General features: G+C 39.1%; 1 protein-coding gene across 1 annotated transcript; it reads right to left on the reverse strand.

Annotated features, from left to right (window-relative positions):
- Nucleotides 1-7,138: 7,138 nt before the first annotated feature.
- LOC18053036 lies at nucleotides 7,139-14,983 on the reverse strand. The gene is made up of 4 exons (XM_024190667.1): nucleotides 14,972-14,983; nucleotides 9,718-10,047; nucleotides 7,362-8,249; nucleotides 7,139-7,258 (listed from the first exon to the last, which is right to left on the reverse strand). The coding sequence occupies exons 1-4, from the start codon at nucleotides 14,981-14,983 to the stop codon at nucleotides 7,139-7,141; spliced, it is 1,350 nt and encodes a 449-aa protein (XP_024046435.1).
- Nucleotides 14,984-16,039: the final 1,056 nt, after the last annotated feature.

The following is a 16,039-nucleotide window of genomic DNA, read 5'->3' on the forward strand; positions in this document are numbered from 1 at the left end:
TAACAATATATAGACAAATTAAATAATTTAATAATTTTTTTTATATGCTTGAAGGGTATAATGGTAAAATTAAAATAAATTAGGGTGTAAATATCTTTTTTAAAATATTAGGGGATTTTTGTCCCTTTACCTAAACGTTGAGAGTGTGTCTGTCCTTTTCTCAATATTCTTTCAACTTCTGCTCAATTGACTTCGACTAAATCAAACGGTTCTTATGTTGGCTCATTGTCAAAGCAAGATTATTCAAATTTCAAAAGATAGAAAGAACTGAGAAGCAAAGTCGACCAATTAATAACAACGCCGCGTCATCATTTACAGGTACTTTTGCTTTTCTATTTTTTGACTTGCAAATGTTTTACGGCCATGTTTTGGCCGTAAAAGCTTTGCAATTTCATCATTTTCTGTTGTTCAGCACTAGCTAGCCAGAGGTATAGTTTTATGGTTTGTACTGATCTTTGAACTTGAACTTTTTTGAGTTTTCATTTGATTGTTTGTCCAATAAAATCCTGCATTAATGGATGATTTACGACATCCATTAGGAAATTTTTTGCCTTGGTTTTTTCTGCACATGCAAATGGGGTTCAAGTTGTTCAACTCTTTAGTGCGAAGTTTAAGCATTCTTTAAAATCACCACCAGCAGCTAAAAAAACAATCTCTTCGCACATGTATGTTGCCCCCTAGATTGGACTTTTACTTCCATCGTCGTCACCATTGCCAAGAACAGCATTTTCCTCAGAAATAACATTCATTTTTATCTTGAACTTCACCATTTGAAACCAATACCTCTCCCCCATGGCTCAAATGAAAAGAACACCAACACTTTTGTTTTTCTCGTTCTCACTCTTGTTAACATGTCAAACATTTTCACTCTCTCTTGATGGAGAAGCACTTCTTTCTCTCATCTCAGCAGCTGGTCCTTCTGCAAAAGCATCATCATCAATTTACAAAAAGAAATATATATATATATATATATATACATGCGTTTATTTATTTATTTTATAATGACTAGCTTGCTTTCTTTTTTTCTTTTTTTTTTTAATTTAAAAAGTAAGGTAACTCTATACATAAACTAATTGAATTTAATGATTAATTTGTGAATTAAATTCTATCATTACATTTATTCTAAATCATAAGGAGAGAAAGCTCGTTACAAGTTATTATCGATTACGAAAAATTTGTTAAATGCCTAGTAAATTCGAGATCTCAAAACAATCTAGCTCCAGCATTCGTCAAAATCAACTCCAAAGCATCACTTACAACCGCTGCCTCTGTTCTGGATTTCTCCGGATGATAAGTAGATATTACCTGCTGTGCTTGCTTCTTCAGTTCCTCTAGTTTTGCCATCTGTTCATCAATCACTCCAGTGGCTGCAGCCATGTCCTCATGGATCCTGTATAGCTTACTCTTCTCGTAACGTTTTGCATGATCAATTCTGCAGCGAGCGTCAACGATTCTCTTCAAACGATTAAAGGCAAAATAAATTTCAAGCCCTCCACGCTGCACAACTTTGAGATGGTACCACCAATTGAACATTAGTTCATCCGTGATGTCCTTAATCTGAGTGTTGCACATGCTCTGAAGAACCCCACATATTGTGACAAGGAAACCTGTCATTACATTTTGGCTTAAAGCACAATTGGCACCAATGTCACCATATTTAGCAATCAATTTTTCGAGTACTGGAGCCAAGTTCCTAGATACTTTGTAATCACCAACGGCATTGACAACCTCATCATTAAAATCCCAGAAGTTCATTGACAAAGTTGTTGATTTGATGGTTACCATTAACTGCAACAAAGCCTCATCCGAACAAGGAGACGTTTCTGAAAAGTATAAGTCAACTTTGTTGCCAGTCTGAGATAATGTTTCACTAACATTTTCTAGTTCCTTTCTAATATCTTTAATAATGCCATTTATTTTCATTACCTCCTCTTCTGTTAAAGAATCATATATTGTTAGAGAAGCTCACTGTGCAAAAAAGAGGAAGCTGCTCAAGCTAAGGAAAACCAACAAGTTGGTGACGTCAGGTGAGTATGAGCAGAATGACAACTCAGCTGCCACCTCAGCTTAAGTAGTTGAGAGTCTGTTATGTTTACTCTGTATATCGAGTTGTAGTTGAGCATGTGTAGATTCTTCTGAATCAGTTAATCATTAACTCTAGTAATGCTTAAGCATCGAGTATAAATAAGTTGTAATCATAACATTTCTGATTTAAGAAAATAATACAAGTATTCTGGAAGTTCTCTGGAAATTTTCTGAGATATTTTCTCAACAACCAAACAACATTTTTCTTAATTTCTTTCATGGTATCAGAGCCAGTATGGCTAGTTCCAACAACACTTTCAAATTCAACAAATGCAAATCAATCCTCACAGATCTCATTCTCATTTAGTAATCCAATAAAACTAGATCGATCTAATTTCTTAATCTGGAGAAAACAAGTTCTTACATCAATCAGGGGAAATCGACTTGAAGATTTCATATCTGAAAATCATATCATACCAGAGCAACATATCATTCAAACAGCAGTTGATGGATCAGTACAGAAAGTAGATAATCTAGCATACATAAATTGGAGAGCTCAAGATCAAATACTACTTGGCTGGCTTTTGTCATCGGTTAATGAAGGTATTCTCAGTTCTATTCTTAATTGGGACAATTCACGTGATGCTTGGAGATCTATTGATAAATAATTTGGAGTTTAGTCTGAAGCTAAAATAATGCAACTTTGCTATGAATTGAATGTGCTTAGAAAGGAATCCATGTTTGTTGAGGAATATTGTTTAAAAGTCAAAATACTAGCTGATAAACTTGCTTGTGCTGGCAGTCCTATGTCAGAAAGGGATCTGTTAATGCAAGTTCTAAATAGATTAGGAACTGGTTATCTAGATCTTGCGTCTATTATCACAGCTAATAAGATGTTTTATAATGATGCTTATGCCTTACTGTTAACACATGAGGCAAGATTAGAACAAAGTCAGAACAGTTAGAATACTAAAGTCATGTTCAATGCTAACTATGGATTGATGAATTCCAATTATTCTCAAGTCAGAGGGAATAATAAAAAAGGAGGTTTTGGCTATGGAGGATATCATGGACATATTCATAATGGAAACAGAAATGTTGGAAGAGAAATGATGTTTAATACATATCCTAGAGGCTTTAATACTAGTGGTCATAATTTTGAAAGAGGCAACTCTATGCTAATGCAATTTCACAAAGCTTTACCACATCCTAAGCCTCATGTTCAAGGTTTTATATAACTGGAACTGAATCAGATGATAACATTCCTGTTTTTCAGATATGTCATAAGTCAGGGCACACAGCTGATGCTTGTTGGCACAGATACATTGAGAATTATGTGCCACAGTCAAGGCAATTTAGCAGAGGAAAAGGACCTAAGTCAACATACATGGCTGCATTTAAACCACATGCTGAGTTTGCACCATATTTTGATGATTCCTATGCTATGAACTGCTCAAATTATCAGTCTTACAATCTAGATCCAGTGACATATTCTTCTATGCCTCATTGTTCATCTGAAATATCTTCTACACCTGGAGCTGCTTATCTTGCCAGCTTTGAAGGGCCTGCTGATGAAAGATGGTATCTTGATAGTGGAGCAATTCATCACTTAACCAACAACATGGTTAATATGCAGGTCAGAGAGGAATTTAATGGTTTTGATCAGCTTATCATTGGAAATGGACAAGGTTTGCCCATAACTCATGTTGGTGATGCAAATTTTGTTTTTAAAACGTCATCTGCTCAACACAAACACCCACACATAGCACTGAAAGATATTCTTCTTGTCCCTTTAATTACCAAAAACTTATTGAGTATTTCTAAACTCACTTCTGATAATCATTTGTCTATTGAATTTCTTGGAAATATTTGTTATGTGAAGGATGCTCTAAAGGGGGAAGTTCTACTGCTAGGTATTGCTGAAAAAGGATTATACCGGCTGTTATTCAAACCATACTCATCCTCTAAATCATCATCATCATCTTTTCTATTTCAGATCAATTCAAATAAACCAGTGTCATGTTGTCTTGTTTTAATTTTAATTTTGTAACTGATGTTAATAATGCAAGTTGTAGTCATTCAAAATCTTGTTATTCATCTATTGCATTACCTTGTAAAACATCAATGAATAAAGTTGCTTTGTTTCATAATAGATTTGGTCATTCCAATCAATATATCTTAAAGCATGTTCTTAAAAATATCAAGTCTGTAAATTTTTCTGATAATCAAATAAAACAAGCACTGTAGTATATCTGTGAAGCTTGTCAAATGAGCAAAGTTCATAAGCTTCATTTCTCCTCAGCTACAACCAAAACATCCAAGTTCTTAGAACTGATACACACAGATCTCTGAGGTCCTTCACCTGTCGTTTCTAGAGATGGATATCACTATTATATCAGTTTTGTGGATGATTTTAGTAGGTATACATGGATATATCCTCTAAAGTTTAAGTCTGAAGCCTTAGACGTCTTTAAGCTTTTTAAAACATATATTGAAAATCAATTTCAAACTACCATTAAGAAGTTACAATCTGATTGGGGGGTGAGTACAGATCTTTCACTGAATTCTTAAATCAGTGTGGTATCATTTTTAGACACTCCTGCCCATACACTCATCATCAAAATGGATTGATTGAGAGAAAACATAAGCACATTGTTGAAATGGGACTTACACTGCTAGCTCAATCTAAATTACCCTTCAAATTTTAGTGGGAAGCTTTTCATACAGATGTGTATATCATAAACAGGATGCCTTCTGTTGTTCTTAAGCTTTTGTCTCCCTATGAGAAAATTTTCAAACACCAACCCAACTATGACATGCTTAAGTGCTTTGATTGTACATGTTATCCTTACTTGAGGGATTATAACAAACATAAATTTGACTATCACTCCAGTAAATGTATTTTTCTAGGTTATAGTTCATCACACAAAGGATACAAGGGTTTACATCCTTCAAGTCACCTCTACATAGCAAGACATGCCATATTTGATGAACTTACATTTCCTTACTCTACTGATTCTAGATTTCATTGTTTCACTAAGTCATCATCATCACCTCTTTCTTCTACTTCCTTTTCTCCTCAGCAAATATATCATCTTTCTACTTTGTCTGTTGTTCAATCATTTACTGAAAACAGCACTGGTTATTCCATATCTGCAAACCCTGACAGCAGTAAATCTGGCATTTTTAAACCAAAAGTATATACAACCATTCTCACTCACAAAGAACCAGATTCAGTGCAAGAAGCTTTGAGTGATTCCAGATGGGTGAAGGCTATGCAAGATGAGTATGATGCTTTAGTTCATAATGATACTTGGTCCTTGGTTCCTAAAGAGACTGATCAATAAGTTGTGGATAATAAGTGGGTGTACAAGATTAAATATAACACAGATGATGATGTGGCCAAATACAAAGCTAGGCTTGTTGCCAAAGGTTTCCAGCAAATTGTAGGGGTAAACTACTTTGAAACTTTCAGTCCAGTTATCAAACCAGTAACTGTCAGAGTGGTACTAAGCTTAGCAGTGATGAACAAATGGAAAATTAGACAAGTGGATGTTATGCTTTTCTCAATGGGGAATTGACATAAGAGGTTTATATGTCTCAGCCATAAGGATTTATTGACAACATAAAGCCTGATTATGTGTGTAAACTACACAAGTCTCTTTATAGACTTAAACAAGCTCCTCGAGCTTGGTATGATAAACTTAAGAGTTGCTTGCTGTAGTAGGGATTCACTAATACTACCTCTGATACATCTCTGTTTTTAAAAAGGGGTCATACTTCCATGATTCTTGTTTTGATATATGTGGATGATATCTTGATTACAGGTCTTAGCAGTGCTGAATTAGAACATTTTATTGCAACACTAAGCTCAATTTTTGTTTTAAAAGATCTTGGCATTTTATCTTATTTTCTTGGGATTGAAGTCTTGTATGATGAAGATTGCATATTTCTGTCTCAGAGGAAATACATCAGAGATTTGTTAGCTAAGGTTGATATAATTGGTTGTAAGGGCATTAATACTCCTTTAAGTACTGGTTTGAAATTACAGAAGTCTGTTCAATGACAGCTTGGCCATTTTCTTGAAGATCCTATATACTATAGAAGCATTGTTGGAAGTATGTAATATCTGGTTTTGACAAGACCTGAGATTGTTTTTGCAGTTAACAAACTCAGTCAGTATGTATCTGCTCCTACACTACAGCATCTCATGGCCTGTAAAAGGGTTTTAAGATATCTAAAGGCCACTCAGGACTATGGTTTAAAGCTTATCAAAGAAGGCAATATGGAGCTTACTGGATTTATAGATACTGATTGGGCATGTGACTTAGATGACAGAAAATCAGTGAGTGCATATTGTATCTACTTGGGTAATAATCTTATATCATGGTCTTCTAAAAAGCAAGGAGTAATAGCTAGGTCAAGTGCCGAAAGTGAGTACAGGGCATTGGCATTAGCTAGTGCAGAATTAACTTGGATGCAATCCATGTTTGCTGAAATTGGAGTATGCTGCACAGACAAACCTATTATTTGGTGTGATAATATTAGTGCAGCTGAATTAGCCAAGAATCTGTTTACCATTCCAGAACAAAACATATTGAAATTGACATACACTTTATTCGCAACAAGGTTCTTAATAAAGAGCTCAGCATTCAATATATATCAAGTGCAGATCAAGTTGTAGACATAATGACCAAACCTCTTTCATTCATACAATTTAATTACTTGAGGGACAAACTCAATGTCCACTCTTGTCCTTTGAGTTTGAGGGGGGCTGTTAGAGAAGCTCATTGTGCAGAAAAGAGGAAGCTGCTCAAGCTAAGGAAAACCAGCAAGCTGGTGACGTCAGATGAGTATGAGCAGAATGACAGCTCAGCTGCCACCTCAGCTTAAGTAGTTGAGAGTCTGTTATGTTTACTCTGTATATCGAGCTGTAGTTGAGCATGTGTAGATTCTTCTAAATCAGTTAATCATTAGCTCTAGTAATGCTTAAGCATTGAGTATAAATAAGTTGTAATCATAACATTTCTGATTTAAGAAAATAATACAAGTACTCTGGAAGTTCTCTGGAAATTTTCTGAGATATTTTCTCAGCAACCAAACAACATTTTTCTTAATTTCTTTCATATATGTCCTGTAAACTTGAGCCTTTTTTGATAACCTTATCAGTTATCTCTCTGTCGATAGTTCTTAACGAGACAGGTCCTCGCTCTCCTTTCAGACAAGCCATTACCTGCCAAAAATCAAGATATTTAGACTACATCAGGATGATGCTTATAGTAATGTGATTATACTGTTATAAAACAAGGCTTAGTACCACGTGCCTTAGAAAGTACGCAATTAAATTCTGCCACAAAGTCGCAATCTGCACAATAATAAACACATTCTTCTTGATCTCTTGTCTCCTCACAAATATCACAAACCTCCTCATCATAAGCTTTGTCAAACAAATAATCTGTGATGAAAAGCGGATAATGGTGACTCTCATGCTTAATAATCTTCGGTAAAGGAGCACACCAAAGATGGACAATATAGTTGCATCTCATGCAACACAGATATATGATATTGGAAGAGGCAGAATTGCAGCATATGCATTTTGGGGATCTATGTAACTTTTTGAAGATAGTAACAATGTGCTCATGGCTTTCAATTTTCATTGAAGGACGTTGAAGTGAAATGCAGTCAACATCCAGATTAAATTTGCAATTAACGCAAGAAAACATGTAGCCATTCCCATGCTTGTGACAAGCACTGCATTGACGGTATATTCCAACAAAAGGTTTCTGGAGAGGCAAATGATGTTGATGGTAGGGATGCAAGAGCGTCTTTGGAAGCGCGGCACAGAATTGGTGGAGATAATAATTGCAGGGATCACAACCGTATGATGCTCCCTGGATAAAGTTCTCGCAAGCACTGTAGCAAACATCACCGTTCTCTTGAAGAATCAAGAAATGTTGGTGACTAAAATGCTTGAGTTTCTTTCTTTCCACCAATTGTACCTTGGTGATAACACAGTGCACATGAGTCGAGTACTCACATTTAGCACAGAAGTAGAAGGAATGTTTTGGATTCCTTTCTTTCACGCAGGCGTAACAGTAAAACAGAGTAGAGTCATCTTCAGCAAGTGTTTCAGTGAGAACGAGTGGATGTTCATGATGCTCATATACAATAGTTGGGGGTAGTGAAACCGGATCACCGCACTGGATGTGGTAGTTGATGTCACACTTAACACAGCGAGCAAAAAAATCACCCAAAATATCCAAACCACATGCTTCGCAATTGCCTTTGTTGCACTCATTTTCCATTTTCCATTAGAGTGAGTAGATGTTCATGACCCTCGTACTTAATGGTTGGCTTCGATGATATTGCACATTCAGGATGCAAGAAGATCTTAAAATATTCACAATGGTAACGGAAGCCATTAATTTGGAAGCCACATGCATTGCACGAACTGTCGAACCGATAGGGTCCATGCATATTCGACAGTGTCAATTTTTGAAGTGGATCAAAAAGGTGATCAATTTCCTGCTTCAATTCACAACATGATTGATGGATATAAAATTCACATGGGACACAGCTAAGGCTTGGACCTTGGATGCTTTTCTTACATATCCTACAATTAACGTTACCTAAATCCAATAAGGTCGAGGGTTGCGAGTGACTAAAGTGTTGGATGTGCTCTCGACCTTTATGATATTTAATAAGTTTTAAAGCACATCCAAAATGAATTTGGAAGGCACACTTGTCGCAGCAGAACTTGTAGTGAAGAGGCTTTTGGTTACAAAAGTGACAGCGACTAAGCCGGTCAGAAGAACTACATTCTCCTTCGACATAGAGAGAGCTATGTGGGTGAAAGGAGATTTGGATATCTTTCGTAAATTCAATACATGATTTATGAAACAGAGGAGATTTAGGCCAGCATAGTTTGCAAATATAGAAACTACCTGATGGGGTCGTCATGCAAACGGAGCATCTTTGTGGACAAAACTGACATCGTTTACAATTATAGGATTGATCCAAGAAAGGGTCGCCGAATCGAGGGCAGAATAGTTCACCTTCACCATTAATTTCACAGAGTGTTAATGGATGCTGGTGTAGAACACAATGTTCAATCTCCCTCACTTTTATCTCTCCTCCTGCGGGCGCCCCTGAAATATATGTATTTGCACATTGTTCAGAAAATTTGATCTTTTTTTTGTTGGGAGAGGTGGGGGAGCTTAAGAACACTTTGTGAATTACTAGTATTACCTTCATCACCAGTCTTAGATGATAATTGGGGACACAAGACATGGACATTGAAGTTGCATCTGACACAACGAAAATAAGCAGCATGGTCGGGAGAGGTAAAATTGCAGCTTGCTGTGCATTTCGGGTTATCATATAGCTTCTCAAAGAAAGCAAGATCATGCATATGAATTTCAAACTTTATTAAACACTTCAGTAATAAAGCGCATGAAAGTGATGATTAATCTCTTTCGGCAACTCTACACATGATTTGTGTAAATAAAGTTTACATGAGTCGCAGCCATAATAAGTTTGGGCATCCTCAATGCCTATGTTGTAAGCATAGCAAAAGAAATCATCATCATCATCATTTTTATGCTTGTGATCAAGAGGAATCAAGAAGTACTGGTGGCTAAAATTCCTCAGCTTCTATCTCTCGGCTTGTACCTCACTGACTACACATCATACGTGAGCGTGGTACTCAGACTCGGCACAACAGTAATAGGGATGCACCGGATCTCTTTCTTTCTTGCAGACGTCACAATGCAGTAGTAGTTTTGTATCATCTTTGATAGATGATGTTTCGATATTAAGGATGAGAGGATCATGTCCGTCGCCATTTTCATGAACAATAGTAGCTGGTAGATGGAGAAGACCATCGCATTGGAAATGAAAATCGAGGCGACACTCTACGCAATGGGCAAAGACAGTACCCTGAATCTCGCAGCTGCATACCTGACATTCGCTTTTGAAAGACACATTCTCCACAAAAGTAAGAAGATGCTGGTGGCCTTTGTACTTTATGCTTGCTTTCAGAAATCGACATTCAGGATGCAAGTCAATTTCATGCTTATAATCACTGCGGCAGTAAGAGCACTGGTATCTAAGGCCTTCACCATTAAAGCAACAGGCACTGCAATGATAATTAAATGATCGGTCGACCGACAACCAATGGCCGGGATGGAAAGAGTGTTTGATTATATGTGGTAATTCATAACAAGATTTGTGAATGACAAAATTATAAGGGACACAACCATATGCAGGACCTTGACATTTTTTCTTGCATGACAAGCAATCCATATTATTTACCATTAGTAGAGTCAGGGGATGCATGTGAACTAAGTGTTTGACGTGGTATCGACCTTCATGGTATTTGAGGAGTGACTTAGAGCAAGCCCAGCAAATCTCGAAATCACACTCGTCACAGCAGAACTTATACAATCCCTTTATGTCTCTATAACAGAATTGACAACGCTTCCAAGCTCTCTTCTCAGATGAAGCAGCAGATTAAATGTGAAGATACGAATGTGGATACGAATGTGAAGAACACTTTGTCAAAGGAGATTTCGATCACTTGTGGTAAATACTGCTATGGCTTCACTTATTGTGACAAAGAATACAACTTGCATTTGGATGTCACCTGCGCTTTTTTACAGCCTTCAATAAAACACGAAGGTCATGAACATGCCCTTACTCTCTTTCAAAACTTGCATTTTATCCTAAAATGTGCAGCATGCTGCAGTTTTGCCTCTGCTGATGCCTCTTTTTTGCATTGTATGGAATGCAACTTCAATGTACATCTCCACTTCAATGTCTCTTACCACTAGCTATTAAGCATAAGATTCACTTGCACACCCTCACCCTCATGGATAGTTTTATTGAAGATGATTTTCCAGTACATCTCCACTGTGATGTTTGCAAGAAAGAAAGAGATCCTCTGCAATGTATTTGCTACTGTGCAGCATGCCACTTTATGGTAGAGGTAAATTGCATCATTTCTGAGGTATGTATGCTTTTGGCTAATTTTGTTAATCTTCTGCATATACTAAAATAAATTGGGAGAAAATTGGTGCCTTGATTAATTATGTGATTCAAGAAAGTTTATGATACATCAAAAGTAATACAACCAACTTTTGCATGCCCTTGATTCATGAACAATTTTTATTTATTTATCGTGTATCTGCATTTCATAAATGCTTAAATCATAAACGCTTTGCTTTTGCTTCATAGGTGTCACTTTCTCTTAAGAAAGAGTTCAAATATGTGCAGCTAGATAAGGCGACCACCAAAAAAGATGTAATCATAAAAGACTTATCAGATTCCATTCAAAAGGAAACCGATGAAGAATTAACTTAGATTAGTATGACATCATCTAGGGCTGGCAACGAAGGTAAAGTTATAGAATAGTATAAAGCTTGCATTTTAATTATAAATATAAAAAACCAAAATATGTCTCTGGTATTGCCTCAAGCCGTAAAGCAAACTTGGATTTCCATTCTTGTTCGAAATTTTAATTAAGTTACAAATTACATATTCAGGGACGCAAACTGAGGGAGGAGGGAGAACAGAGGAAATTAAAAACTATATCCTCCATGATCATCCATTATCACTCATTGAAGTACATTGCCATAAGTGTGGCAGGCCTTTCTCGGGTAAATTATACAATTGCAGCAGGTGTAATTTCAATCCTCAATGGTGCTCTGCTTGTGGGGAAGCTGGCCACCGCCCCTTGGGTAGCTTTTATATCTACAAATTGTGTTGGCCCAACACTCCTATTTTCCACCAATCATGCGCAGAATTACCACAAGAGATCAAAATCACCTTTCGTCCGCACAACTCTCTTTACCTTGTGGAAAAGTCTAGTTGTTACAAGATGATAGGGCGACATCAAGAAAGAGTAAAGCAGCATTATAAGTTCGACTGCGACGAATGTAGTTTTGAGATTGGTTTTGGGTGCGCTGCAACTATCATTAATTCCCATGTAGGTCATGAATATTTCAAACATTTCTTTCACTATCACACCTTGACACTGATGACGGCAACCAATCAGAAGTGGATGAGCAAATTATGCCGTAAAAACATCAGTGGTCCAACCTATGGTTGTGCTATTTGTGAGTTTTTTACGTCCATAAACCATGTTGTGAATTTCCGCAGGTTATCCTCCATCTTTTTCATTAACTCCATCATTTGGAACTACTATACAAGAAACCTTCAAATTCGAAGGAACTTTGCAATTGCGTTGCCTGTGGTTTTAATATCGATGAAGCCATAAGGTACGAGTGTCGAAAGTGCGAATTTTGCTTGCATCTTGAATGCGGCTCTCTGATGGTAAACATAAAGTTCCACGGTCATGAGCATCTTCTTGCTCTGATAGACATTAACATGTGCTCCCAAAGGACAAAATGGGAATGCAATGCATGTGAGTGGGAAATTGAGGATGATCCCATCCTCCGTTGCGTGGAATGTAAGTACAATTCTTATATCTCATGTCTTGCAGTCTCACCGCCAGAGACTACTATGTACAAACATCACCAACATTCTCTCACCTTGAGGCCAGATCATAAAACACTTGTCAGAGATCAAAATGCTTCGTATTACTGTGACGCTTGCAACAAAAAGAGAATTCCGAAGCATCCGTTTTATTCTTCTACTGAATGTGACTACAACACTCATGTGTAATGTGTAGTCACTGAGTATGGACTCAATGGCAGAGGCATACTGCGACATTTTAGTCACAAGCATGTTTTGATCTGTAGTGAGAAGATAGACGGTGATTGCTTTGCATGCAAGAAACCTTTCCAAAGGTCAGGATATAGTCACGAGATGAGTGTTTTGCGCAGCAAACCCGTACGACACTTAGACAACTTTGCCGAATGTTGTTAAGTAAGCCTTGAGCTTCTCAAACTAGCTAAGCCTAAAGGTTTTCGAAGAGCTAGAGAGAAGAGAGCAATGGAGTCGAATGAGGAAAAGTGTATTACTTGAATGAAAGATTACAAGAGAGCTTAAGCTTGTTTTTCAAATGCCAAATGCCAAATGCCATCCCATACTTATAGGGGAGGCTTGTCAAGCTCTAGAGATTCTAGAGAAATCTACCAACTATCTAGAATTTACATGTGTTAGAAATGTATAGAGAATTCTAGATGATTTACAAGCTCACATGTGCTAGAGTTGCCTAGAAGTTTTCGGAATTGGGCCAAGCTAGCACTCTTGGCCTTGTCTTGGCTCTCTAGCCCAAAATGGTGGGCAATTAGGCTAGTAACTTGGGTGGTCTATAACATACTCCCCCACCTAAGCTCGCGGCGTCCTCGTCGCACTCTCGTGCTTGAAATTCTAGATGTGTTCAGTAAATTGCCACAAATCGTCTTCTCGTTCCCAAGTGGCTTCGCTCTCGGAGAGGTTTTTCCACTTCACCAAGTACTCGTGGTATAGTGGCACGCCTCTCCTCGAAACTACGCAATCTGCAATGATGTAGTCCACATTTTTGTCGAACGCGGTGACAACAGCGGTTGGTACGCGCCTTGATTCTCCACGACTTAGGTCCTCCACATCTCCGTGGTATGGCTTGAGAAGACTCACATGGAAGACCGGATGGATCTTGAGTCTTGGCAGAAGTTGGAGTGATACGAGACGTTGCCCACACGTCGTACAACTCGAAAGGGTCCCTCGTAGTGCCTCACTAACCCCTTGTGAACTTTCCGCAATGTCTTAAATTGTTGGGGTAGGAGCTTGATCATGACTTGATCACCTTCCTTGTACTCAACATGTCATCTCCTTGTATCCACCCACTTTTTCATCTTCCTCGCGGCTTGGTCAAGGTAGGCTCGCGCGATGTTCCCTTCTTCGTGCCATTCGCGGGCGAGCTTGTGTGCTGCGGGGCTTTTTCCTTCCATAAGTTGAGGCTATGGCGTTGGGGGTCATGGGCTAGAATCCCATGATGATCTCAAACAGACTTTTGCCCGTAGCCTCACTTCGCTATAAATTATAAGAAAATTGGGCGATGTCGAGTAGCTTCGCCCAATCCCGCTGATGGGCGCTCACATAATGCCTTAAGTACATCTCGAGGAGGCCATTGATGCGCTCAGTCTACCCATCCGTTTGTGGGTGGAAGCTTGTCGAGAACTTGAGATCGGTCCCCAACATCTTAAAGAGCTCTGTCCAAAAAGGCCCAGTGAACCGAGGGTCTCGGTCGCTCACAATGCTCTTTGGAACTCCCCAAAGCTTCACAATGTGCTTAACGAATAGGCGGGCTGCTTCGTCCGCTTTACAATCGGCTGGTGCTGCAATGAAAGTGGCGTACTTGCTGTAACGATCGACAACGACCATGATGTTGCCACACCCTTCGGACTTAGGCAGCAATGTGATGAAGTCCATGGAGACACTTTCCCATGGCTTTGTTGCGAGTGGTAGCGGCTCCAATAATTCCGCTGGGAGTTGATGATCCACCTTGTCTTGTTGGCACACAAGACAAGTGCGCACATATGCCTCGATGTCGTCCCTCATGTGCGGCAAAAAATACGAGGCTTGGACTAGTGCGGTGGTGCGCTCGATTCCTGGGTGGCCAGCCCACTTCGAGTCATGGCACTCCTTGATGACTTCTTTCCATAATTTTCCCCACCTTGGCACGAATAGTCGATCTCCCTTGGTGAGGAGGATGTCTTCCTCTTGCCAAAATCACCTTGTCTTCCCCTCGAGCACTTTCTCCAGCAAATCCTTTTTCTAGCAGATCTTTTTGGATGCCTTCCTTGATGTGTAAGACAAGGTCGGACTTCGGTTGGCTCATGCTAAGTGTTGCCAATTCAGCCTTGCGGCTTAGAGCATCCGCAACGACATTGGCCTTGCCCAGTTTGTACTCGAGCTGATAGTCGAATTCTGTAAGGAAATCTTGCCACCTTGCTTGCTTCGGACTCAACTTCTTTTGTGTTTGAAAGTAGCTTGTCACTACGTTGTCCGTCATGATCGTGAAGTGAGAGCCTAGCAAGTAATGTCGCCACACCTGCAAGCAATGTATGATAGCGGTCATCTCATTCTCTTGCACCGTGTAACGGCGTTCCGTATCATTTAGCTTTCGACTCTCGAACACTATGGGGTGGCCTTCTTGCATAAGGACTCCACCAATGGCGAAATCTGAGGCATCCGTTTAAACTTCGAAAGGCTTTGTGTGGTCCGAAAGTGCGAGGACGGGTTCCTCCGAAATTGCCTTCTTTAATTCTTTAAATGCGCGTTGGCACTCTTTGGACCAATGCCACGTTCTGTTTTTCTTGAGTAAATCCGTCAAGGGTGCCGCCTTGGCTGAGTAGCCTTTAATGAAGCGACGGTAGTAATTCACCAGCCCAAAGAATGAGCGAAGCTCGGGCACTTTCGTGGGAGGTTCCCATTCAAGGATGGCCTTCACCTTGGCATTCTCCATTATAAGTTTCCCGCCTGGAATCTTGTGGCCAAGGAACTCCACTTCTTGTTGGGCAAATGAGCATTTCTTCAATTTGAGAAAGAGCTCGTTGTCTCAAAGTACTTGGAGGACTTATCGCAAATGTTGGGCATGTTTCTCAAGTGTGGTGCTATACACCACTATGTCGTTCAAGTACACGACCACAAAGCGGTCGAGGAATGGTTGGAGCGCCTTGTGTCATGAGCATGCAAAATGTGGCGGGTGCATTATTGAGGCCAAAAGGCATGACAAGGAATTCGAAAGACCCGCACCTTGTTGTGCACGTTGTCTTCGATTTGTCTCCCTTGGGGATGCGCACTTGATAGTACCCGGAGCGCAAGTCGAGTTTGGTGAAGTACCACGCCTTACCAAGCTGGTCGAACAAGTTTGCAATCAAGGGAATCAGATACTTGTTATTGATGGTGATCTTGTTGAGCGATCTATAATCGATGCATATTCGTAGCGATCCATCCTTTTTTTCTTTTGGAAGAGCACGGGCGCACTGGATAGGGCCCTCGAGAGGCGAACATAACCTACGTCCAACAAGTCTTTGAGTTGTTTCCGTAACTCTTCAAGTTCAGGTGG

Source organism: Citrus clementina, unplaced genomic scaffold (genome assembly GCF_000493195.1).
Source record: "Citrus clementina cultivar Clemenules unplaced genomic scaffold, Citrus_clementina_v1.0 scaffold_2, whole genome shotgun sequence".
NCBI classification, from domain to species: Eukaryota; Viridiplantae; Streptophyta; class Magnoliopsida; order Sapindales; family Rutaceae; genus Citrus; species Citrus x clementina.

Excerpts from the sequence above, each read along its gene's own strand:
- LOC18053036 (XM_024190667.1), bottom strand. Across the intron at positions 8,250-9,717 it reads AGTCTGAGTACCACGCTCAC|TGTGACATCAACTACCACAT; the intron begins GTATGATGTGTA and ends CGCTGTGTTAAG. Across the intron at positions 7,259-7,361 it reads TTGTGGCAGAATTTAATTGC|GTAATGGCTTGTCTGAAAGG; the intron begins GTACTTTCTAAG and ends GATTTTTGGCAG.